The 27,963-nt window shown below is 41.5% G+C and overlaps 1 protein-coding gene across 2 annotated transcripts in view; it reads right to left on the bottom strand.

Moving 5' to 3' along the window:
• Positions 1-25,977, bottom strand: part of pkn1a (protein kinase N1a) — a 63,192-nt gene extending 37,215 nt beyond the window's left edge. For both annotated transcript variants that reach the window (XM_074630559.1, XM_074630560.1), the window contains exon 1: positions 25,138-25,977. In XM_074630559.1, the coding sequence (XP_074486660.1) occupies positions 25,138-25,158 (21 nt within the window). In that variant the 5' untranslated portion in view covers positions 25,159-25,977. The remainder of the gene's footprint in view (positions 1-25,137) is intronic.
• Between the last annotated feature and the right edge of the window lie 1,986 nt (positions 25,978-27,963).

The raw sequence follows: 27,963 nt of genomic DNA, 5'->3' as shown, positions 1-27,963 counted from the left end.
ACACCACAAAGTACACTTCTCACGAAGTACTTACTCAGCAAAACCAAACTAAAGCCGGGAACTGCGTTCGGCGACGTTTTCCTTGACGGGTCGTCTGTGAACTGTTAAGCAGAAAAACCAAGCTAGCTTAGATGAGCTGAGGGAGCTATAGTTTCTTCACGGGAAGAAAGCGAGAATGATTTGTAAGGGGCGGTCGACTGTGTTAATATGAGGGGGCGTAGCCCTAACACAGGTCGACCTGTCTGTCAATGACAGACGTTGTGTCATTGGAGCTTCCTTAGTTGGTCACGCCGAGGCGATTCCCATAGTGAAACACCGAACGAAGTTAGAAAAAGAACAACTATTTTTATGACTGTTTGAGTCATTTTTAAAGAAACATGTTAAACATTTGCTTCCTTTTCTTTGTGGTATGATAGTGAAGTTAATATCTATGGATTTAGGTCAGCTGGTCGGACAAAACAAGATATTTGAAGACATCGCCATAGGCTCTGGGATACTGTCAAACCCAGGGAGCCTGCAAATGTTTAGAGACGAAGAGCAGAGGATCAATCACAAAGAGGTAGATATTTAAATGACAAACATCCTCAGGTGGGAATGTAAACACAGTGTGTACAGGGCGAACTGGCTCCATATCCATAACCACTGAAACCCTTCCTGGAATAGAGAGAGAAAGGGAAGGAACAAACAGCTCCTCTGCTGCTCTATTCTCCCGAGAACAAACACACACAGAGAGGCATTAATGTTCCTCATCATCAGCAGGGGGAGGACCCTCAGCTCTGCGGGCCATCTGTCAATCACTGTGTGCGACAGACAACGCTTAGTGAGCGGTCCAGACACACGTCAATCATTGTCCAATCCCTTCCCTGCTGAGTCAGGGAGGATGCCCCTACAGCTGTCAATCATCCTCCGGTTAGTACACAACACGCCGTGGGAGGAGCTGACAGATAAACTGTTTTGATGAGTAGAGAGAACACAGATGCAACCGTTTCAGTAATAGTTTGAAATGAATCCAGGCGGGAATGTAAACACACACACACACCGGCCTCAAGAGGACTATTTGGCTTTACGGCACGGCTGCGTTTTTTGAAGATCTATTTATTAGGGAAGATAAAGTGAGCATGCAGTTCCTCAGAAACACCCTGCTTCTCATAACACTGGTTCTTCACATACACCTCTGTGAGCCGATGAACACCAGAACAGCACAAAGGAAAGAAAAGGAGCCGTCAGTCAAACGAATGAATGAAGCAGGTTTAGTCATTCTGATCATGTTGACTGTAGCTGTCGGTGAAAACTGGTACATCCTGTATGTTGTTTAAACAGGGAGGGAGAGGAGCATGAAGAAAGGCTGAAGACATACACGTCTGCAATATCTAATATGAACTATTAAAGGATGATGCAAAACTTTGACCTCCAAATTCTAATCAGTTCATCGTCGAGTTCAAGTAGATGTTGGGTATATGTGCCTTCACGTGAAGTTGTCCAAAAGATTAAATGACCAACGGCCAAAATGTCCGTTGGGAAGTATGCCAAATAAGTAAATAAAAAATGGCATATTATATTGCCTATTATTGTAAGATATGTTGCTGTTGTATTAAGACAACTTAAATATAAACTTGTATTATAAAAAAAGTTTAAATACCTCTGCTCCGCTGTGCTTCTAATCTAATACACTTTTGTCAAATTCAGTGTCAAAAATCTCCTCACAGTCCGCTGCCTGTGCGCTCTATGAAAAAAGACGGTCTTCATACACAGCCAGCTGACTGTGTAAATATGAAACAAACAACGTTGCTCGGACCAAGCCACTATAATGATGATATAAATAATGATTACATCTGTTTCTTCAATACATTTTGACTTTTGGACTGAGACAATAATAGAGACAAGGAGTGTGTGAGTGTGCGCGCTTGAGAGGGAAAGAGAAGGTGGTCTGCACGAAATCGGACCGACCAGCCAATTATTGAATTTTTTTAGACCGCTTCTGCATTTAACTTATTTTCAAGTTATGTCAAATGTAGGCTATGATATGGTTATTTAAATCAGATGTCCGGTAGTTGTTCTATATGGCTGGAATTCTGGAATATAAACGGACATATTGTCAGTCAAAACAAAAGTCTAGCATAAACGATGTGCCAAATTTGAAAGAAATTCCCTTCAGGCGTTCCAGAGATATCACGTTTGCGAGAATGAGACGGATGTAAGGTCACACTGACCTTGACCTTTGACCTATGACTAAAATCTTTTAAAAAAAGGCCAAACATTTGCTGATTTCAGCTCATTGAATGTGTTGTATATGATCATAGTGAAATTAACATCTTTGGAATTTGGACAAAACAAGGCGTCATCTGGTAAATTACAACAGCAAACTGAAAATAATCAATAGTTTCAGCTCTGATCAGATTGTAGAAAAATATTGTCCAAAGTTAGATTATGTCTCAACAATAAATAAATTACAGCGTCTCATCACTCTCCAGCTGCAGGCTAGCTGTTAACTGCTGCTCAACTGTGATAATCCTCATTATAAAGTTTAATGAGTGTGTGTGTGTGTGTGTGTTATCCAAGCAAATGATATCTAGTAGTAACACAAGCTTTCACACCGTGTCGTTCACTTACAGATGAACACAGGGAAGCAGCGAGGAAGACAACACATTTACACCTTCACTCGTGCAAGTAACACATTACATTAAATGAGCAAAGAGTTTTGCCTCAAAGTGGTTTAAAATAAGAGCATTCAACCTCAACATAAACAAGAGTTAATATTCTAAAATGGCCTTTAGCTGCACAGTAAACACACACAAAGACAATGATTCACATTTTGCCTCTGCTTGGGACGTCAACTCTTTCTCTTATGTCTGATTCAGCAACATTTCGGAGACTTACATCATCTAAAATTATTTCAAATGTTTCTGATATTTATCTTTAAATCAAGGAAGCGAAACTACCAAGTCTTTCTAGCAGCAGCAGCAGCACGTCAGCCTCTGTACTTTGCTGATAAACACGCTAACAGCGTGCAGATATGATCATCAGCAGTCTTGCAGAGTTTATGGTTGAGTAGTTGAAAAACAGAGGTTAGTTCAATTACAAAATGTTAGTCAGGATGAAAAAAGATAAATCGCAAGTTAGAGATGAATAAAGTAGCACAGAATAATGGTGCTAGACTTGTTTCAGTGAGAAATCTCAATGCACACTGCATGCGTGTTATTAGACTACATGAGCGTCGATGTGCAAGTAGAGATGTCTGGGTAATTGCTCTGACAGGTCTGGGGTATCTGCCTAGATGAACTTCATGGAAAGACAGCTCTGCAGAGCTGCACGAACAACACTGATATCACTGTATTTTACTCCTCTCTCTCTGTGTGTGTGTGTGTGTGTGTGTGTGTGTGTGTGTGTGTGTGTGTGTGTGTGTGTGTGTGTGTGTGTGTGTGCGTGCGTGTGTGTGTGTGTGTGTGTGTGTGTGTGCGTGTGTTAACTCTAAAGTAAAGAGATAGAAATAGGTCTGCATGGCTGATTCGCATTGGATCTGATGTCAGTTTGGGTTTGACGCTCCTTGTGAAAAGCATGAAAATATAGGGAGACATGAGCTGTTCCTGGATCTGTTCACTGCGAAAGGATCTGAGTGAGTGCAAAGGTTAGATACAGACTTCCACCTGAAGTCAAAAACAATGTCTGCTTCAGGCTGTTTGTGTGCACAAGAAAGGAAATGTGTCCAAGAGACACTCTCTGTGTGTGTGTGTGTGTGTGTGTGTGTGTGTGTGTGTGTGTGTGTGTGTGGCTGAGTCATAGCCTATAAAGAAAACATCTGGAGGCATTCCTGAGACGCCTGAGTGGTGACAACAGCCGACCTGGCAGGAAAGACGGCGAACAGAGAGGGAGGGATGAGGGGAAAGGTAAACGAAGAGCAGGGGGAGACGTGGAGAGGTAGTAAAGCGATAAAGTCACCGGGCTTTAGCTGGTTTCACTGCACTCCCAGGTGGAAAACCTCTATCTTCAGAGATGTATGTGTTTTAGTAACAAGACTAAGAGTGCAGCCATGTTTGCGGCTCTGTGAGGTTGTATACATAGGAACAGTAATGCTTAAACCTAAGGAATCCGTTGGTCCAACCATGTCATACTAGCTTGTTGTGAAGGAGGCTAAATAACGCGCCAAACTTGGTGAGGAAAAAGTGGCATGGCCATTTACAAAGGCTCCCTTGACCTCTGACCTCAAGCTATGTGAATGAAAATAGGTTCTATGGGTACCCACAAGTCTCCCCTTTACAGAATGCCCACTTTATGATAATCACATGCAGTTTGGGGCAAGTCATAGTCAAGTCAGCACACTCACACACTGACAGCTGTTGTTGCATGTTGGGCTGCAGTTTGTCATGTTATGATTTGAGCATATTTTTCATGCTAAATGCAGTACCTGTGAGGGTTTCTGGACAATATTTGTCATCGTTTTGTGTTGTTAACTGATTACCAATATATAGATACATACACACATTTGCATAAAGCAGAATATTTGTCCACTCCCATGTTGATAAGAGTATTAAATACTTGACAAAATCTCCCTTTAAGGTACATTTTGAACAGATAAAAAATGTGTGATTAATTTGCAATTAACTTTGGACAATCATGCGATAAATCACAATTAAATAATTAAATCGATTGACAGCACTATTCATAACCCCAAAATATGATATACTATAAGCGAGAAAAGCAGCAAATCCTCATATTGGTAAAGCTTGGAACCAGCCAATGGTATTTTTGCATGAAAAATGACTTCAACAAATAACTGGTTATCAAAATTGTTGCAGATGTTTTTCTTTCTATCCACTAATTGATTATTCAACTTATTGTTTCAGCGTTATATACAAGTTTAAAATAACCATATTATTTAGTGCAATGTGTTTTAAAACAGATTAAACCATTCAAACATGCTTTACAGACAACTAATACAAATATAGACAACTTCTATGTATAAGATCATGTTACAAGTCACTGAATTATTGTAATAATTGTACCGTTTCCACTATATTGTAGCACTGAATAATCATAAGGACTGTCAAAGTTAACGCGATAATAACACAAATTCATTTTAACACCACTAATTTCTTTGACGCATTAACACAACTCGAAATTTTTAATTAACCTCTTGAAAATCTGGTCTGGCCGCTATTCAGTCTTTCAAGGTTGTAGCGGGCTCAGTTTTAAAGCTAGAGTGAAAATACTGAAATCGTATTAAACTAGAAAAACCTAAGGAATCCATTTGTCTTGAGTTTGCCATGTTATGATTTGAGCATATATTTTATGCTAAATGCAGTACCTGTGAGAGTTTATATATTTGTCATTGTTTTGTGTTGTTAATTTCCAATAATAAATATATACATACATTTGCATAAAGCAAGCATATTTGCCCACTCCCATGTAGATAAGAGTATTAAATATCTGATAAATCTCCCTTAAAGGTACATTTTGAACGGATAAAAAAGGTGCGATTAATCATGATTAACCAAAGACAATCATGCGATTTGAATCGATTGACATCCCTAATAATTATCGAGATAATATTGCATATCACGATAATTTAGGTCAGGGCGATTGCACTGCAAAATGATCACATTAGGACCCAGCTAAATACAAACGCTGCTCTCTCTGTGCTCCTCCCACTGACAATACTAAAATTGTCTTTGGGAGGGAAATTTTGCCCATTCAGTTTCACGGCACCTCCGTTCCGTTCCCCTGCTGACACTCCTCCTTTTCATCTCTTTCTCTGCAAGCAGAGGGAGGGATGAGACTGCAAGGAGGAGGAGAAGAGAGACAGACACCACCCTTCCCCACGAGACAGACAAAAGCCAAGGCAGTATGAAAAAAACAAAACAGGAGGGAGGAGAAGAGAGGAAGAGGGAGAGAGAGAGAGAAAGAGAGAGAGAGAGGGGTGACAGAGGGATGGTCAGCCAAAACGTGATAAAGAAGCAGGTGGAGGAGAAAGGGAGGGTGGTCGACCCACTGTGCCAGAGGCGACTGATGGATAAAAGAGCATGTGAGAGCCTGCTGGGAGGCCAGACTCACTGCCAAACACACAGACACATGAGGGGAAGGAGGAGGATGAGAGAGGGAGCTTGTGTTCATGGGTGGAGGAGAGTTCATTCAGAGCACATTTGGCAGAGAGCTACTGCTGTAAACGTGTCTAGTGGAGTGGATAAATATGCTGCTTTATGCGAATGTATGTATATATTTATTATTGGAAATCAATTAACAACACAAAACAATGACAAATATTGTCGAGAAACCCTCACAGGTACTGCATTTAGCATAAAAAATAGGCTCAAATCATAACATGTGATTATCATAAAGTGGGCATGTCTGTAAAGGGGAGACTCCTGGGTACCCATAGGACCCATTTACATTCACATATCTTGAGGTCAGAACCCTTTGAAAATGGCCATGCCAGTTTTTCCTCACCAAAATTTTGCGCAAGATTGGAGCGTTATTTAACCTCCATTGCGACAAGCTAGACATGACATGGTTGGTACCAATGGATTCCTTACTGCATTTAGCATTAAAAAAATGCTCAAATCATAACATGGCAAACTGCAGCCCAACAGGCAACAACAGCTGTCAGTGTGTCAGTGTGCTGACTTGACTATGACTTGCCCCAAACTGCATGTGGTTATCATAAAGTGGGCATATCTGTAAAGGGGAAACTCGTGGGTACCCACAGAACCCATTTCCAATGGATTCCTTAGGTTTTCTGGTTTCATAAGATGCCAGTATCTTCACTCTAGCTTTAAAACTGAGCCTGCTACAATCTCCAAAAGATCGTTTACGTTAAAGAAATTAGTGGCGTTAAAACAAATTTTTCATTTACACGTTATTATCAGGTTAACTTTGACAGACAGCCCTAGTTCATACTTAAATGGAAATTTTGAAAACAGAAATAATAATAGTACAAATAACTTAAAGGGGTTAAATCACTTTGGACTAATAAAGTAATGCAAATTACATCTGTAACTGCCATCTCCCACTAAAACTCTGTTATGCATGGTAATGATTTTTGTATTTTGGGTGGCCATTTGTTTTTCTCAAATTAAGCAGTTGAAATGGAACAAACATGTTAAAATGGCATGGGGGAAGTAGATGAATGTGTGTGTGTGTGTGTGTGTGTGTGTGTGTGTGTGTGTGTGTGTGTGTAAGAAGTTGGAGTGCTGGTGGTGAAGCGGTGGGTTTAACTGAAGAGATTAACACTCTAAGCTGTCTGATGGCCAGACACACAAAGTCTAACCACTTCCTAACAAACACTGAGTGCAAATCATGTGACAAAATGCCCCGATAGACATCTTCTGATGTATGTATTTATGCTTCATCTCTAGCTTATAGCAGTTTCTGTGGGCAGAAGAAAGTCTCTTGTATAGTGTCACTCGCTGCATGTGTAATGTCTCCTCCTTGAATAGCTACAATGTTCTGTATGATATCAATGGAGAGAGGAGTGACAGTCTCGTTCTGAAATCTCACGTCGCATCCACATTGTCAGCTAAATAATCAGCCATGACATTAAAAATCTTTCGGATAACACTAAGCTACACTTTCTGTAGTCCAACACAACAAACTGACAACACCGGTGTCCCGTGGCACTCATTTGTCCAACTCTCACTCACGTTTCCACCGTTGTCTCTTCCGGCAACAAGTCACATGACACAATAACAAACAGAGAGCGAAAGGCAAGAAAGCTAGCAGGTGGGTCACATAATGCAGGAAATGCAAAGGCATAACGGTTAACACGGTAAACACGACCCCATTTGAAGGCACCACATGTCCCTGTTATTTTGGATAATCCACAGAAAGTAGCGTAATTACCTCGGGACCAGTTCCTCAACTTGACAATGTGGTAATGTTAGACGAACTCTAAAACATAATGTACTTTAATTCATTGAAATAAATATTACTGTATAATTGGTACTGCCCTACGTCACACAAACTTGTGGCTATTTTATAAATCGTAAACAAAAAGCAAAAAGATTAACCCTAGAAAATCTTCTGTTTTTCCATTCTGAAAGTGATTTAAAAAACTAAGATTTTTTTCAAGTTTTAATTCTTCAAAAAGCTGGTTGCCTGAGTATTAGTTGGTTGAGCTGAGCCGTGACTAACAGGTCACTGCGAGCAAGGCATGCCTGCAAGTTACATTGTGTGTGTTTGCCACAGTGTGTGTGAGAAAAACTGTGACAGCATGTGGGTAGAGAGACCGAAACTGGCTACGACTACATCACATTTGTGTCTTGACAGCACCCATGGGAGACTGCGTGGCTGTACACGTTGAATCTAACAGAGAAAGACGGAGTGTGGAGGAGCACATTAATGTGCCTCAAGAGCACCCTGGGGAGTCACTGCCTTTAGCGCGCGTGTGTGTAGCAGCGTTAACGGTTGTGACGGTTGGGCTCAGGTGTGGCAGCAGCAGCCGCAGAGACCAGCGCAGCAGGTCTGTATGTGTGTGTGTGTGTGTCTCTGTGTGTGTGTGTGAGTGTGTGTGTTTACAGGACCTGCAGGGTTTACAGCTCATTTGTACTGAGCAGAGCTTGAACGCCTCATAAAGTAACTCAATGGCACATCCGTTAACATTAGTAGCTCCGTTATTTAGCCAAGCAGGACGGCGCTGCCCACCGGCTGCTAACCGGTAACGTTACTAACTCTCCTCCTGCCGATTTCAACATGGATTTGTTGTTCACAGTGTAGCTTTTTCAGGGAAAGAAACAGGCTGCGCCCCTTCAGGTTTAGTCGTAGTAGCGGAATGCTTTTGAGCGGTTTTTATTTCTCGCCGCGAGGCTCTGGTCCCAAACAAACTGAAAGATAAAGCATGTGCCATGCATCATTGCACATGCGTAACTGTCGGAAAGCATCAAAGAGAAATTGAAAGTAACGGACACATGAGATGTCAAGGAATCAGACAACTAGGAACCGATCCTCTATTCCCATCCCTAGCGTTTTCCCTGCCTGCCAAAGTGGCGGATAGCCTGACGATTTTATCCGCCACTGCCAACAATTTACCCGCAATTGGTGGGTGCCAATTTCAGACCTTGAATCTCAGTTAGGTAGCAAATACTAGCAATAAAACTGAATGGCCTGGTAATGTTCCAGTTGGCTTAAGAAATACAGTATAAGTGAATGAATTTTACAATCTGTCAAATTTACCAGGTAACTCAATTCAGCATCTGTCATCTAGGTTGTGTAAGAGCAGTTTCGGGTACAATAATCACATTAAGTTTCACCTGTTACATAATTTTTGTTTAATCTGTTAAATCTGTCAACATTCCCATGTTTAATATTGCTGAAAGCACACAGCTTTGCAGAGGCCAGAGCACAGACATAAACAAAAGGTTTGGTTTAAAGGCATATTATCAAGTGGTAAATGTGGAACGACAAACATGCGGATGAGAGGGACACATTACTTGAGACAGTGGATAAAACGGATAAAACTGATGAAGTGAAGTAGAAGCCATCTAACTGAATTGAAAGTAGAAGAGGTTTGGTTGGGTTTGAATCAGGTTATATAAAGTATTTAGTGATAATGGACCTGATTGAGTAACCACAGCTTAATGTAAGCAACAGTTTAATCAAGTGGGAAGGGAAAAAGCATTTCAATCCAATCTCTAATTACATAGCCAAATATAAATTTTAGAGCCTACGCTTAGTTAATTGTCCTCTGAGAGAGTCAACTCTCATTAAAGCTTCCAAAAAAAAAGTGGCGATATGTACATGGTGTTAGGAGGAGAACGCCTTGTTTCATCAACTTTTTGTACATGAACACCAAATGACTCTAAATAGGGAGGACTTCCTAAATAAGAGTGGATGGAAATAGCCAGGTGTGTGTGCATGTGTGGGGGTAAAGGTGCATAAATCATTAGGTAGAAAAACCATGACCTCATCCTGTTTCCAGCTGTTTCTATGACAGCTCAGCCTTTAGTAACACACCAGGAAACACCTGTCCCCTCCTTCTCCTCAGCTGTCTATTTGTCTAACGATCCCGCCGCGTTCAGGCTTGCCGACATTTGAATGAGCAGGAGCTGAAGGCAAAGCCGGATGTCATACCGACTGAGCGTTAAATAACTCAAGTGACCCGTGCTGTGGGAGCTTTGGCTGCAAAGAAGTCAACTCACAGTCCAGCAGCCAAATTAATTTAAATGTTATCAAAATTGCAATATAGGGAACAAATGTCATTCAGAAGTCAACAAAATAACTTACACTTGTTTACAATCCACTGTTAGAGGCGTTGGATGAGAGACGGATTGAAATATCGCTTATAGTTGTCTCAAGTGACATCACTTTGAGACAATTTATCAGATTTCGCACAGCCACAAAATGCTTTATACAACATCTTCACATATTCAGTAGTGCTCCCGCAAGACCTGAAACTGACTTTGATGTGTAGACTCGGTGAAGTTCCCCATTGAAGCCTATGGAGTTTTCTGTATCTGTATCTCTGTCTTCCCCTCCCACTCCTCTGACTGATGTCTGACTTTTACAACAGTGAAAGATTGAGTGGTGTAAACAGAAACCATTCTTTTATCTGGGTTTTCGGTCCACTTCTCAATTCTTGTTCTTTCTGGTAAGAGAAGCTCAACATATCCAGTATAATACCGATAGCAATGAGGCAATACTAATGGTAAATAAATAATAACACGTCTCTTTTTACATTTTAAACTGATTTAATTCAAAGTGATTTGACTGCAACTCCACCCAGCTACCCAACCATACATCCAGACCCAAGCCGCTGAACCTCCCAGTGGGCCGAATGTTATCAGTGTAACTCGATCTCCAACCCGATCTAATGAGAGGGATTGTTTGTGGGGAGACTTTAATAACTCCCATAGCCTATTTATATCTTATAAGTCACACCCTCTGTGTATGATGCACAAAAACACATACACACACAACTTTGACAAAGACCGTCTGTACTGAAATGGAAGATCTTATCAAAATCATGCAGGCAAATACTTGCCTACTTTACTCAGTCAAAACAAATGTGAAATACACATGTATTTTAAATTTAATTGTTGACTCAAGCAATCATACAGTAATCTACTATATTTATTATTTGTAAATGGCTCCAACATGCACACAATGTTTTCTGACTGGAAATACGCCAAACCACCAACAGTCTTCATCAATATATACTCACAGACCAGGTTTGTGCTCGACACCAATGGCATCATGCAAACAGCAATAACTTATTCAGTGAGGTAACCTAACCTTGTTTAGTCTGAGAGTGTGTAGTGTATTTGGCTGCAGCCTGGTTAACAGCATCACATGAAAGCAAAAGTCTTTTCCTTCTAATTATCCCTCGTGGAGGACGGCGCTGGAGGGCCGACCATTCCCAAATGGGAAAACAAGAGGGAGGGCTGTAGGGAGAAGAGGAGGAGGAGAGCAGCTGGTGTGAAGTCTGGACGGGACGGAGGGAGAGATAGCAGGAGAGCGTAGAAGAGAGAGGAGGAGGAGGGAGGGAGTAAGATAACAGAAGGGCAACATGGTAGATCACTTTACACTCCCGGCTGGTCCAGAACCATTCATCAGAGGCAGTTTGGTCAGGCTGCACTACAGAGGCCACAAAATGTTTCCTTTAAGCCTAATGTTGTTATGTAACTCCTTCTCCTGGTGTACAAGTAGATCGTTTGCGATGTAAAGCCAAAGCTCACCATTTATGCGATCACACTCTGCGTGTGATCGTCAGCCACGACCTGAGTGTTCACACTGTACGTGTAAAATAGAAGAAAAACAACACGGCTGGTAGGCTCCTGCGGGCCGTTCTGGCTGTTGACAGTTGTGAATAAATATTTGTTTGAAAGCTCTGAGGCAGGTAAAGTTTGTTTGCTAGCAGAGGTCTGTACGGGTCACAATGCTAACAAGGCAGAAACGTGCTGCCTCGATCATCTGTGCCATCCTGTCTGCTGAAGTGTCTAAAAACATTGTTATCTTGATCTTGGTAGCTACGCTCTGGTTACTGTAAAAAGAAGAGAAAAAAGGCACTGACGTTGGGGAATCGGCCCGTGGCTTTGCTTCAACTGTGCGAGAGCCTGTCGACGGCCGACCAAAATTTCTGACATGTCAGAAATTCCTCCACCTGTCCGACGGCCGGTCTGGAGGAGTTAATCGGTCCTCGGTCCCCCTGTACACTGCACGGCAAACAACGCCCAACTTAGCTAAAATTCGGTCCAACTAAAATGAGTCGTGCGACTAGAAATGGAATAAAATCGTACAGTGTATGCCCAGCTTTATGTAGCAGTGGAAGTAAGAAAAACTATGGTTCTACACTGAAATATGACCAATGAAAAGTAGTGGCAGCATCTTTCACACTGATGTTCTTCAGTAGTGCAACGTCTGGCAAGTGTTAGTGAATGTAAAACTCCCTCCAACCCATCATCACAGTCAGGTTTCTGGTACCATAAAGATCAGCCAGCAAACAACTGCCAATGATTCAGTGACGGCCGTGTGTGAGGATTGCTGAGCAACTCTTAAATTAATTAGTGGGTTTTATTACACTACATACAGGGCTCGACAGGAGAAACTGCCCTGTTGCCCCTGGTAACTAGACTTGGACCATTGTAACCCGTTCCCTCGGTTACAGTATACGCAGACACCCGTGCACATCCGTGTCAATTTTTTGGTCCATTTACACCCATTAACTGACTGATGTGGCCATTACAAATCTGGGTGTAATGGCACAGGACCATTATTACTTTAACTCAACATAAAAATAGAAAACAGCCATTCTGTCAACCTTGGCAACCGAAGCTGAAAGCCGGTTGTCAGCCTGGTGACGAGATCTATATTTACGCTACAGAGTGTGTGACTTTGATTATCTGATGTGTTTACTTCATTACCAGATTATGTGTGATGCAGCGTTATGCTGACACATATTGTATATTTATCTTTAGGGCTGCTCCCTTTTAGTCAATTAGTCGACTAATCGGACATTTTGGTCTTGGTCAACTAAGGTTTCTTTAGTTGATTAGTCAATTTTTATGCTTTTTTTTCATGTCGAATAACTTATTTCCAATAAACTTATGAGCACATCTCTGGTAAACACAAGATTTAAAGTTGTGTGATTCTTTGTGGCGATAAACAGTTTTACAGATCTGTCGATTAAAGAGGACCTATTATGCTTTTTCCCCTTTTCTTTAGTGTTATGTTTTTTTTGTGCATGTAAAAGGTCTCCAAAGTTACAAAGCCCAAAGTCCACACCAAAGGGAGTCACTTTCCCCCACAGAAACACTGCTCCTAAACTACCTGAAACACATTGATTGAAGTCCTGCCTTTTCTTCTGTAACGCGGTGATGACACCAAGTAATACATTTGCATAATACCTGCCTAGCAGGTAGTTTGGCAAGCCCTCAAACAAAACTAGTTCGAGCAGACCAGAGTGGACCAGCTAGAAATAATAGGTCCTCTTTAAATCAACTAATCGACAAATTTATATGAGTTAGTTGACTTTTTGGTCGAGGACAGCCCTATTAATCTTGTTATCTGTCATATGCAAGTTTCAGCCTGTTCTGTGGCCACATTCGGAGATGACACAGCATCCTTCCACCAACATCCTTCTTTTTCTGTTGCTACTTGTTTTTTTACTTACATTAATGCACCAATTCTATGTCATTGTAATTGGTCACCACATCCTGACACATTACATGGTCAAGCCACGGAATTTCAAAAATTTGACAATGAAAATTCTTTGGAGCCCACAACACGGCATCGGGAAACTCCGCCACCAGTCTGTCATCTTTTTATATGGAGTCACTGAAGACTGTAGAGCGTCATTTAACAATACTGACTTTCCCCACACAACTTCTTTTTTTGACCAAATGTTTTATGTCAAATCATGCTAAGTCTGCCCAGTCCACCAGGGGCTTTCTGTGGTATAACTGACAGTGAGCTTGGTTAAACCTGGGAACAGAGGGTCGGCATATTATTTAGAGACTACTTTTGGCAACCATCCTCATACCCTGCAAGGGAAAAAACTGTATTTAAATTCCCTCTGAATCCATGGCAACAGGGCCAGCAGGATAAAGTTTTTCCCCACTGGCCACACTAACTGACACGGTCTAAAGCAGGGGTGCACACACTTTTTCAGCATGCGAGCTACTTATAAAATGACCAAGTCAAAATGATCTACCTACTATAAAAATGCAAAACATATTTATTTATAAATATATTGAGTATTCTTTATATGTACAATATATGTTGGTGTACCTTGCATAACTGCATGAACCCATATTGTACAATATAACTCTGTACATTTTTTGTCATTACCTTACTCTGATGACTTGCACTGAATGGAATCAGCCAGGGATGCATAGTCCGGACAGTAGCTGCTGATAGCCAGCCTCAAGCACACTTCCAAATGATCATCAGTCAAGGTGGAATGGTATTTGGACTTAATAATCTTCATGTGGGAAAAGGCTGACTCGCATAAATAAGTGGAGCCGAATAATGCAGTCAAGGAGGTAGCACATTTTCTCATGTTGAGGTACTTTTCCTCTGTGAGTAAGTTCCAGAACTGTCCATGAGCCCTGGACTGAATGTCAGCTTGTAGTGTCAAAATCTCATCCTCCATTCCAGATGAGTTCAGGTGAAACAGTGTTGCAATTTGTTGGCTGACGTCTATTTAAAAAAAAAATTTTTTTTATTTTTTTTTAAATGCCATGCGATCTACCCACACTACCTTCGCGATCGACCGGTAGATCGCGATCGACGTATTGGGCACCCCTGGTCTAAAGGCTGTGAGGTGATTTTTTAGAACAGAAAATGGAGCCTGAAACTATGGTGTGTTACCTGTTAAATCGGATGGTAAAGTAATAAGGCTTAGCAAACACATGCAGAGTTGACTGGTGACAAATTTGGGTGCAAAGTAGGGCTGCACATTAATTGAATATTAATCGTGACCACAATTTTGCCTTCCCACAATTAAATGAACATGATCACCTGCGATATTAACGTTTAAAATGTGTGTTCTTTTCATAGAAAACTCTGCTGCATATCAAATCAAGCGCTTCCTAAACTAGCAACACTACAGATATTATCTATACAACCAATGTGTTTATGATTAAATTAAGAGCATAAAATTGTTTATCTAGCTCTTAATGTTGCTAATTTTGCTCTCGAAGTGCACCGGATTGAAGTATTTAACTTTAAAATGTAGCCAACAAAGGGGTAGGATATGAATATTCCTGTATTAATTCATATTGCAGAAAAAAAAGTCAGTTTTTTTTCAACATTGTGCAGCCCTAATTTGTACATTAGCAGGAATGTAGCACAGCATGGAAGTGAAAACAGCGCTCTGTTTATTTTAATGTGAAAGTGCAGTAATAAAATTATGTTGTCGCTAAAAATCAATGAATAATCGTGATAAATAATCGCAATCTCAATATTGATCAAAATAATCGTGATTATCATTTTGGCCATAATCGTGCAGCCCTAGAGCAAAGTATGCTGAAATCATTTTGATGAGCTACCTTTAAGTTGAATATATGGAGGGATCCCCCCCCCCTGACTGTCTAATGAGGCTTACATATCAACGCTTGTGCTTTCTCGTTGCAGTGTGAGCTCTGGGGAACCATGCCTAGTTTATCCCATTAAGTTGGCCGATATTGCTTTGTTCGAGAACTGTTTACCAGCCGACCCCCTGCTGTGGGGGAAAATCGCCATGCGTGAATCACCATTATGTGTGCAAAAAGGATGAGAGCGTTGTACACTTCAGGGGTGGCAGGGTGGGAGGTGGTTAAAAACTACATTTAAGCTATGAGGGGGGAAAAAACTGTTGATTGGCCAAGTCCTGCACATATTGTTCATCAACACCCTATCAGAGCAATGAAATACACGTCAATACACATGCTTTGAGCTAAATCCCTGTGAAAACATGCCGTTTCCTGATTATTTCTCCAGTAAACTCACCGTAGCTCTAACATTGCATCAGCTTATATGTCCTCAAATATCTTGTCCTATTAGGGGACATTTCCCCAAAGGGAAAACCCTCCTAGAGATTACAACATAATGCTCTCTCTCTGTTGATTTCTTTCTGACAACTGAAAGCATGCGACAGCTCAATGTTGGGTTTTACATGCACAGTATTTTGAGGCATGGAGGGAGGACAATGAACAACTATCCATTTAATAAATTCTTCATCCTGTTTGTCTAATTTTCGAGTTAAAGAAGGAACATGATATAACTACCCTTTAAATCACTCTTTCTGCATTCCTCAACACGCATTTTAAGCTGTCAGTTTATGCAGAAATCCTCCAGCAGCTCAAGAGATAGTTAACCCTCTGAGACCCACAATAGACCTATTTTTGTCTTTTTGAGGGGGGGAAAAGGAGTCTTTAAGGGGAGATAGCAGGTCAGCAGTAGATGTCACATAGAAGTGGTGTACATCATCTGAAAACTGAGAACCTGAAGATTAATTTCAGATGCAGTTCAGCACTGTGTGTCAAGTTGTTCTGGTCATAAATCAGAAATAAACATGAATGAATTAATTACTTAAAATAAATTGTGAAAGTGTATAAGAGAACATTATGATAGAAGTATATGATAGCCGTTGTCATGCTCTATTATGGCTCATCAGTTGTTGCAACAATTTTTGGGTTGATACCATTTGTTACACAGATGTGGTGCTAAATTTAACCATTTCTTACCATTCGAGAATTTATAAAAATGATCAATAATTCCTCCAAAATGCCACATTAAGACACCAAGACCTTGAGGAACACCAGAAAAAAAACATGCTGTGATTTGGTATCAAAAACTTTAGACGTTTGGAGATTTCTGCGTTTTTCGGCGATTGGATGGAGAGCACTTCTGTTCTGGAAACTGCAAAGAAACCCCCTTATTGTCAATCTAGCTAGGAAAGTCATCCATCCTCTGAATGCTCTAGGTCTCTAGTTTGTGGCTGTAAAGTTGCATGAGGCTGTGATTATCCTAGAGGTCACCACAGGTCATTTTATACAGTGAGGTCAAATTTCAAAAAATGGTGTCACTACAACGAAATGGCTACTATGGGGACTAACGTCATCACACATGAATACGGCATGTTTACATGAGTAAAGGGGAGACTCGTGGGTACCAATACAACCCAATTTCATTCACATATCTTGAGGTCAGAGGTCAAGGGACCTCTTTGAAAATGGCCATGCCAGGTTTGGAGCGTAGCTATTGCCATAGTTGGTACCGATGGATTCCTTGGGTTTTCTAGTTTTATATGATACCTGTACCTTCACTCTAGCTCTAAAACTGAACCTGCTACAGCCTCTAAAAGACAGTAAAGTCGGCCGGGATCGCGGCTCTCAGAGGGTTAACCTAGCTGAGTGGCTGTTTAAACAGCACAACAGCAGTGCTGAGCGATGGGGCTGAGAGGTCGATACATGTGGCCCAGGGGCCCTGGGCACTGCCATAATGAGGAGCGGTCAAGGGTCAAGGTATGTCAGAGCGCAAGGCTGCTGGTGTTGACAAGCCATGTGAGAGGGAAAGTGAGGAATTACTGCTGTTATGTAATGAAACTTCAAAAAATAAAAAAAGGATTGTACTGATGCGGCCATGAAGACACAACTTTAGCATCTGTAAACTATTCTGCCTCACAGGAAAAAAAACACTAATATTTCTGTTACATTTATGTTTTGGCTGAGTGACCCACCATGACCTACTTGCTCCTGTACATCCTCCTAACCACTCCTGCTTTTTCCAGTCCTCCCAGTGCTCTCACAGAAAGCTGGTGGGGTTAACTGGCTGAGGGTGATCGGTGATGTCATGACAGTGTGTGAGCTCAGTGTTGCTGGGCTGAGTGTGTGTGTGTGTGTGTGTGTGTGTGTCTAGGGAGAAGGAGGGGTCCAACTGAAGCAGGAATGCAGGGGTACATCGCTATGAGGTCATGAGAATTATGGGATGTTTGCACAGAGGGAAGGCGAGATGTGAATGAGAGATAAAGAAACCGATGAAGCGAAACATCAGCTCAGAACAGCTGCTGGGGCCAACTATGAAGCAGAAACACGGTTTAATACACCCCACACACACCATCAACCACACTTGATATATGGGGCTTTACTACCCAGCCTTGAGGGTGGCCAGCTGGGTGGGTTGGTTGGTTGGTTGGTTGGTTGGTTGGTTGGTTGGTTGGTTGGTGAGGGTGTTGTCACTAACATGCTCCAGCCAGGATGAGGAAAATGAACTCACAGTGAACTGAATGTGATCTGGGCTGCTGGTGTCAGACAATACAAGCTATTGTAGTGCTGCGGCTGTAGAGCCTCATCATCAGCATAATGCCCTTTAGACCTCCCTTTCCCTCAACCCTCCACCAACGGGCCCAAGCAAAGCCTTACCCACCACATATGAACTGCTCCCATCAGAGCAGCAATGACGCAGCTACAGCACAGCAGTGCTCTACAATATGGGAAACAACTGTATTTCACTCATGAGAGAATGAAAGTGTCAGGGAAAGCTGTTTGAACACAGCTGGTCAACAGGATCAGAGACGGTGGCCAAATATAAACCGTGCCGGCAAACTTCCTCTTAAAAGGTTTTGTTGTTGCAAAACAATTCTACCATACGGTTAATTCAGAAGGTCTTCAGGAACTTTTGATCATATCATACTATCTTCCTCAGCAGATGGAGTTGCCCAAGAGTCAAGGAAGTATACATTAAAATTTCCATTATTATTGGCTCTTTAAAGCGGCTCTAATAAATATTTGTTGTGATAATATATAAAATGAGCCAAAAATACACAAACAAACATCCATATCTGAGTTGTCCCTTAGCAGGTACATCTTAGGCCTTCATCTTCAACGCAAGACTCACTGGAACCAACCAGAGGAACGTCTCCACTTCAATTGTAAAGACCTTTACACATCGGGGGGGTCGTAACGAATAAACTACATGAACATACGAAATACTCGCCTGCTAACATTATATGTCTGGGGCTTTTACTGTGAAAAGTAAGAACGGAAGTGTGCGTCTGGTCTGCGCTGCCTTTGTCAAGGTTGAAAGGAGTAATAAAGTTTGCCGTCTTGGTTCGGACTGCGGAGCCTCTGTGGTGTTGTTTCATAAATACCGGTAGAGGTGCAACTTAACTTGTTCCGCACAACGTGACTGGTTGATGCCTTTATTTGCGGGGGGAAAAAAGTATGCCGCTTTTTCGCCACCTAATATTTGTGTTCTGTGTGAAAGTATTCATGACAAAAACAACAACGACATGTCTAGTGATGGTTCACTCAGACCAAGCAGTGGTCTGCAGTGTTTTAACTCTACCTTCACTCTACCTCCATCAGCTCAGCTCGCTTGGAACCTCGACCGAGGTGGTACCAAAGAAAGTACCAGGCACCAGGTACTGTCCGCAACTTTTGCTAATGGAATACCAAAAAAGAGCTAGTAGAGTTGAGTAGAGCTGTGCCGTACCGTGCAGTGGAAAATGTGTCACTAGATGCAACATAGATTGATACTGCAGCCTACAGCCTGGAGAGCCTGTCATCATCACATGAGCATTAAAATAATCTGACGTATTTTGATTCCAACATGGAGATAGAAGTGAGGAGAGATCATGCCCATCTTAGCTATATTCAGCCTCAAATTGGTTTCAATAGCTAACTTTGCGGGTAAGCACTGTAGGATGGTATTCCTCTATATGCTCAGTAGCTTTCATAATCCATTATACACGTGTGTTGGCGAATGCTATAATTTCCTTGAGGCTAAGACAACATAAAGCACACAGTCAGTAGAGCCAATATGAGGTTATGATCATGTGTTACAAGCCTAAGTATAGCATTATTCATGTGAGACAGACGGCATCATATGATAGGGAGTCCTGTTAGACTACATTGTTTTATTAAACTGAGATGCCTGACGTGAAAATGAATGAGAATATTAGCTCTCTCTCTAAGTCTCCAGTTGCTCAACTGTTCCTTGGTTATTGTGGATTCTGTCTGCCTACATAGCCACAGGGCAGCGCTGAGAAAAGCCTACTTTGTGCACATAACTGTCTCCTTACGTCATGCTAAGGCTTATGGGAGGAAGCACTCCTATGCATTCCCTGGAGTGTCCGACTCTGTATGTGTGTGTCAGCTGTTACATCTGTGTGTGTGTTTGTGAGCGTGTGCACTTGCGAACGTGAACATTTGTGCTCATGTAAGTTTTGTGAAACCCCTGGAGTGCGTCTCAGTTGTCTGGGCTTCACCAGTGAACATACAAAGTGCAAAACATGCCAAATAAGCAGAAACTGCCTCAGATTCCTCAGTATACTGTACAGAGCAGCGACACCCCCCCCCCCCTCCCCTCCATTCCTTTCTTGTCTCCCCTCTAACCTTTATCAGGAAATGTGACGCATTTGGGTCCAGACTCCTATTGGGGCTGTTTAATATCGTCTTCCTGTGGGGGCAAACAGGAGAGCTCCACTGCCTGCTTCATATCTACAATAATGGAAGTTTAAAGGGAAACTCCACCGATTTCACGCATGAAAGTCTGTCTACAGGTGTTGGGGAGTACTACTGCATATGTGAAAAAAAAGACAAGTTCCCGTGTCTTGCTTGCCACAATCTGTTTACTTAAGGGGTTAGCCCCCAACTTTGGTTCAGGCTCGCTTAAGGTGGGCTGACCGTTTTAAGGTGGACCAGCACTATTCCCATTATGATAAGCCTTTACTCCGAGTTTTGCTCAACAACTTTTCTGGTGGAAAAACTGAAATGCCACAGCATCTTCTTATCTCAAAATATAGCAAAAGCCAACTTATGCTTTAAAGATAAACCAATGAAAAACTGTGGTGGTTTGATGTCTAAGCTAATTATTTGCTCTTGTTTCTGGACTAGCGAGAAAGGTTGTGTGGACAAAGCGGGGAATAATGGTTTCCAGTGTTGTCAACACAGCAGCCGCTGTAAGCAACATCTCTTGTTTCCCGCCGTACGTCACAGATCAAAGGGAGACCTTAAGGTCTGTCTGTCTCAGTCTTTCCTTCTTCTTTCTCTTGTATGTGAGCCTCACAGGGGCTTGGCCAAAACAAACTCAAACAGCACCTCGTATGGAAAAAAGAGTAATGTCAGACCTGTTTGTCTGCTGGTGATCGCAGTCGTTCAGTGTTTTTAGGAAAAAGACATCACCAGTAGTTTCTTTGGGCCTCAGCAAAATCAGCTGGCTTCATGGTGTGAGCAGCTTTAACATTGCGAAGCTCCAGCAGCCTTATTGGGTGCTTCATTCAATCAATGACGTATCTCCCAAACTGGTCACTGGAGCAGGCAAACTAATGATGCACTGCCAAATTTAGCTGTATCTGTTTGGCACAGATTTTCAAACCCTAGTTGTTTACCATATGAGGATTTCTGACACAGAGCGAGTGAAAAGGCGCTTTTACATCTGTTTTATAACTAAGCTGTCTGGCCTGGGGACATTAAGGCACCAAAGCTGGAATTAAACCTGGTTGAAGTGGCAAACTAACCCGGCACAAAGCATTTAAAAGATAACACGCTGCACTTAAAGTAGCGTAATTAAACACAGACTGTGGCTCATTACTGACACGTGCTGGAGTTCATGACTTCCTGAAGATAATTAAAGAGGAAAAAAACTGATAATGGAGGAGCAGTCAGTGTGGAGACATAGTCCATGTGTACGGAGACATGTCACAGATGAATGTTATCAGGCTGTTAACAAATTTAAAATACAGATTATTCTCTTGTGTAATCGATCAACCGTTTGGCATTGTTGCTTGAAAAGCGATCTATCAAAATAGCTGTTGGTTAATTTTCTGATGGTCAACTAATTGATTTATTATTTCCGCTATAACATGTTGAATTTCGTACTGGACTAAAGCTGTAAACAGACCTGAGGACAAATACTTCAACCAAACACAATGACTGATTTCCACCACCAAGGAACACCTACTGAACAATTGAGTAAATAGTGGACTAAGCAGCAGGTAGACTACATGTCATATCACCAGGAAACCCTCTTGAAATCCTGTGAGAACATTAACTCTCACATGTGTCTGTATCAAAACATAATAAAATACAATAGAATATAATAATCAATAAATGTCACACCTTGCTCATTTGCTCACTCCCCAATCTCATCAGAGACTCTGATTCCCTCACCACATTCCAGTCCCGCCTCAAAACACATCTTTTTTCATCTGCTTACCCGTAGCCCCCTCCTTCCCCCTACCCATCAGTCCGTGTGTCTGGATGTGATTGTGCCTGTGTATGTCGCTTTTTGTCGTTCGTCTCCTGTCTGTCTGTCTCACACCGTTTTCCCCCCCGACTATGTTAAAGCGTCTTTGAGAATATTATAAAGCGCTATATAAATCTAATATATTATTATTATTATTATTAGTGTAATGGAGGAAAAGGCCAAATAAGGGTGAAATGGTTGATGGAGGAGAAGTGGCCAAACAAGGGCTGTTAAGTTTAGTCAGCATTTTATGACGTCAGTGACTCTCACACACAAATAAACAATAAGAGGAACATCGGTTGTAAATGTGAAATCTTCAGCCAACAGTCATTTTGTCATCGCAAACAGCCCTTTTTAATCTGCATGTTCTTAGTCATCTTGAAACTGATCCCCACTATTGTCCCACTTCTGCATTTCCAAGTGCACCACTGGGCTACTTCTAATTATAGTGTATATCAATGCTGACTTGTCTCGTGTTTCACTGCCTTCCTTCACAATTGACTAACATCAGAGTTCCTATATTGCAAACAGGACTGTGTGATTGCAGAACAAACAAGGTACTGTGAGGCACATACACCTGCCAGCGCTAGCACCTGTATTTCTAAACTCCACACTTGGCATGTCAACTGATACACGAGTCACAACACTTGCTTCGACTTAAATGTCCCAGTGCGTCAAGCTCTAGTGGAACAATGGCTCACTAAGTTCAGTGGTATGCATTTCATAATGCATCTGCTTCCTCATGCTCTTTGTCTTAAGGATTTCAATATTAATGTAGACGTCTTACTTGATAGTGTATCTCTAAGCTTAGTGACTCTTAAGCAAAGCTCAAATAGAAATTCAGGGAAATTGTGGGTGTTTCAGCTCAGCACACAACTATTCCCAGTAAAATGCAAAGCAAGCAGCCTTCCTGCTAGCTAATGCCTTCATGAACGAGTAATGCCTAATGGTAGTTGGGAATGTTGACCAAATACCTCGATATTGCGATGATATTGTAGGGTTGACTGAGATTTTTGAGACATAATCCTCAGTAATGTGGATAAAATGACTAAGTTTAAAAGGCAAATAGAACAGCTAGATCAGTCTGGTAAGCTCAGAAAATTACACCACTTAATGTGATGCAGCCTTTAAAACCAGGAAAAGACAACACATATGCCACATTACGATATCCAAAATCTAAGACTATATCAAGTCTCATGTCACAATATCGATATAATATCGATATATTTCCCAGTCCTAGTGTAATGTGCGTTGTTTCATAACAAACACCACTATTACGCCAGCATGCACCTGCCTTTACCCTCTCGATCTCCACACACACACAACACTCTGAAGGTAGACCCACATCATGGCACATACAGTACAATAATACACAGTGCAACGCCAAGGTGACTGAACGCTGCTGGAGCTCTCTACAAGACCAGAAAGCGCCCCATCATACATTATTAACAATAGACAAACTATCCATTTCCAATTCAACAGAGTGGTTGGTGGTGTTTCCTCACAGTGGGGTCCCAGGGGGCGACCAAAAGGTCCTCGAGAAACCTCCTGGTAGCCCCCCCCAAGCAAATCAGGAATATTTCACCCAGACAGGCAGCTCTGTTAATGGTGCTTTTCATAAGTTGTTTGAATCTCCCCATTGAGGTTACTTGACCACCATACAAGTGATTTTGTACAGTTATATTTCAATACACACCTGTACCCTAATGGATTTGTATTATTGATCCATTTTGTGGTTTAAACCAGTGGTTCCTAACTTTGGGGGTCTGGACCCCAGATAAATCTGAGGAGTAACAAGATGATTAAGGGAGAGAAAAAAAAAATTACTACTAATTATACATCTACATTTGCACATTTATACCTAAATTATTTTTACCTCCGCCAAGGCCAAAGGCCTAGGAAGGAAGTTATGTTATCACTGGCGTTGGTTTGTTTGTTGGTATGTTGGTTTGTCCGTTTGGAGGATTACTCCAAAAGCCGGCAATGGATTCGAATGAATTTTTTTGGAGGGGTGGGGTGTGGCACAATGAACAATCCATTAAACTTTGGTGGCGATCTGGGAAGGGGGGGGGGCAGCAACGTACATGAAACCTGTCTTGGCTGAGGGCTGCGCTCTCCGAGTGCACTTCTAGTTTATAGTTGTAATAGTCAGGTATATTTATAGTGTATTCCAATATTCTTTATATTTTATATTCTATGGATATATTTCTTTAGTGTTGACATGTGCATTTTATGTACTGTTCCTGTGCATTGCTTGGATAACCTGCTGCTGTAACACAATAATTTCCCAATTTAGGATCAATAGAGTACTATCTATCTATATAATTGCTAATTTTGTCTGATAATTATCTGCTTTTGCACACTGAATACTTTTACCTCATCGGCCAATAGAAATGTGAGGAGGAAAAAAATCACTATTTGGTTAAACTGCTCCCAACTAAGGCCATGTGATGAGGGGACACACATGAAGATGACTTCATTGTAAGGGGGACCACCAAGCCCCCCAATAATGTTGGAAACCACTGGTTTAAAGTGTTCATTTGGGGAGGAAGAGTCTCAAATTCCTGTTAAAAAATAAAAAGGTTGCAGGTCTGATAGAATAGGATGACTTTTTTTTATTGATTATATATATATATATATATATATATATATATATATATATAAAGATTTTATTGTTTTAAATTTTATTTTATTATTTTTCTTTTTACTTGTGTATATTCTTTTTACTTATATATCTATTTTATGTATATAATATGTTTTTCCTGTATCTATACTGGCTTATTTTATATTAATATTAGGTTTGTTAAGTTTCTTTGTACCGAGAATGTTATTATTGGGGACGTTTGTGAATGTTTGTTTTGTTGTTTCAATGAACAAAAAATATATATATATAATATTGGAAAAAAAAAATGTTTTAAGGTCATTAAGTTAAATTAATGCAAGCAGGTTGCAGGTTGCATGGTTTCTTCTTCATCAACTTACTTGTATAGAGTCGTTCGCCATCGTTGTCCCTGTTGCAGCCAGTTTGCAGTTTCACAGACAACCTGTGCACATGTGGGGATCTGTACCTCACGTTAACGTCTCCTTTTCCAAGACAATAAAATATATTATAAAAAAACAAAAAACTAGTGCGTCCCTGCGAGTGTTATCTCAAACTTTACAGTCTGTATTGACACACAAAGGCAAACAGTCAAGAGGTAATCCGCATTGTTTGCTTGTCTGGCCGCGCCTGAATGGATCCTCCCTGTGTGCTGCTGCTGTTTAAACCAACGTTAGCTCACTAATATGCGTTCACTGTCTGCACGTTAAAAAAGACACTCAAACAGAACTATTAGAGCTCAACGGTCATTGTTCCTGTTGCCATTCAACAGCTAGCAAAGAGCCCCATAAAAATAAAAATCCACCGGTAGCTCTTCCTCTCCGTCATGTCCGTCCTGCTGAAACCGAACGGAGATAAAGTCACATCCACCGGCAACAGAAAGGGAAGAAGGGGCTTTCTTTCATTCTCTTCTTTTTCCCGGTAACATCCGAGGACCGCGAACACGCCTTAGTCTCTTGTGTCTATCAACTGCCACAAAAAGCCAACTGTCAGTCTTTTCACCAGCCGCTAATCTGTCCGTTACATATCCCGCTAGCTCAGCTCACAAAAACGCGCAAACCTTATTAAAAAAACCCGGTCCGGTACACGGGGATGAGTGGAGACAACCCTCTCATCACAGTCAGACAGCGGGTAACTGACGGGAGAGCAGCTCATACAACACTAGTACGGTACGTTAGACCCTGCTGCTGCTGCTGCTGCGCGGCCCCGACGCTCCAGCAGCAATGCCGCCCGGGCGTTCATTTCATTGGTGGGCTGGGCGGCGGGGGCGCGCCCGGATGTGACATGTGACCTGCGCGAGCCACACCGTTGTCAAACTGTATAACTTCTATAATGAAACTATCTGTTGAACATGTTAAGTCTGACACTTAATGACAACAACATAGTGGTGGAAGAAGTATTCTGATCTTTAACTTGCCAAAATTTAAAGTACTCATTATGCAGAAAGTCCCTTTTCATAATAATAATAATAATATTATGATATTGGATTATAATTAGTGATGCATTAAAGCTGCAGTGGGTAGAAATGGAGCAAATATAATTTTATAAAACGGTCTCTATATCCTGACAGTAGTACATGAGACAGGTAATCTGAAAAAAATCATGTGTCTCTGTGTCCTCCGGTGCTCCTAACGGCATCTTCAAGATTTCACAGACCGGAGGAAAACAACCAATCAGAGCCGAGTTGGAGCCTTGCCGTCTCTGAGCAGCTGTCAATCACTCGTGAACTCCGATCAAACGGTAAAAGTAGGCAGCCCTGATCAAATATGAATCAATATTCTCTTACTGTAATGCCTATTTCTCTCCTCAAATGTTTTCAGAAACATCTTGTTCATTGGTGGGCTGGGCGGGCGGGGGCGCCCGGATGTGACATGTGACCTGCGCGCGAGCCACACCGTTGTCAAACTGTATAACTTCTAATGAACTATCTGTTGTACATGTGAAGTCTGACCCCGTTGTCAAACTGTATAACTTCTAATAAACTATCTGTTGAACATGTCTGACTCTTAATGAGAACAACATAGTGGTGGAAGTATTCTGATCTTTAACTTGCCAAAGTTTAAAGTAGTCATTATGCAGAATGTCCCTTTTAATGATGTCCAACTTTTAAGGATCATGCATTTGTGGGATGAGCAGCACAGCTGATTATGTGGGGAGCGCCCAAGAAAAATTTGCCAAAATTCTCTGCCAATGGTAAACAGTGTATTCTCCTGTTGGAATTGACTCTTGTTTTGAGTTGTTTGGTGGATTGGATGATTGAACTCTCTATCAGTAACCAGGAACAAACAAGACATCTTTATTCATTTAATACACCGTCAGGAGCCTCAGTAGCAGGTGGAAGATCCATACGCAGCCACAACAGCCTGGCACCTCCTCCTCATCCAAACACGCTGGCTGACCTGCAACGAATCCTGGTTGAGGAATGGAATGCCATCCCACAGCAACGTGTGACCAGGTTGGTGGCCAGCATACTTACAAAGTCAAAATCCAGTCACTGGTATTCATAAGCAAAATGAAAATAAGTTGCAAGCCTCTCAGGCCCCTAAATGCTGACCATTCAAATGCCACATAATTTTACATTGGTGACAGCAAATTCTCTCAATGAACAGGTATACAAAAAATATTACAGCTATGTGAGGCCTACCTGTTGCTGTCTTCTGTTTCCCTTTCAAGTCTCACTGCAGTTAATTCGTGTCTCAAATCCTCATATTTGTGATGTAATCCTTTACTTTTACAGACTGCTACAACTCTAAAAATGTACCTGAGTATGAACATGTAATGTAGACTTTTCAGCCACTGTGGTTATTTTCAGAAAGGATGTTGAATCTGACTTGAGTCCAAGTTTCAAGTCTAAAGTCTAAAGTGTATTTTTGTCAATAAAAAGGCTCCAAAATACAACTGAAGTTGAGCTCAGTCAACAGAAACAGTAATAATATATTATTACAAAGCCTATGTGTGTGTTGGTGGTGTGAGAGAGAGAGAGAAACAGAAAAAGAGGCAGAGAGAGAAAAGTTCATGATAGGGTTAAGTGATGTTATGGTGGCGTGAGTGGGTGTCTTTTGTAGATTTGATAGGGAAGTTGAACTGGACCACATTTGCATAACATATTTGCATGATGAAAATTAGGCGAGAGGACGCAGGAGCAGAGAGTGACCCCAGTGCTTCAGGATACACTAGATATCATATATAGACATGACATGACAATCTGT

This window comes from Sebastes fasciatus, chromosome 3, assembly GCF_043250625.1.
Source record: "Sebastes fasciatus isolate fSebFas1 chromosome 3, fSebFas1.pri, whole genome shotgun sequence".
Classification (NCBI taxonomy): Eukaryota; Metazoa; Chordata; class Actinopteri; order Perciformes; family Sebastidae; genus Sebastes; species Sebastes fasciatus.
This window is presented reverse-complemented; position numbering and strand designations above follow the sequence as displayed.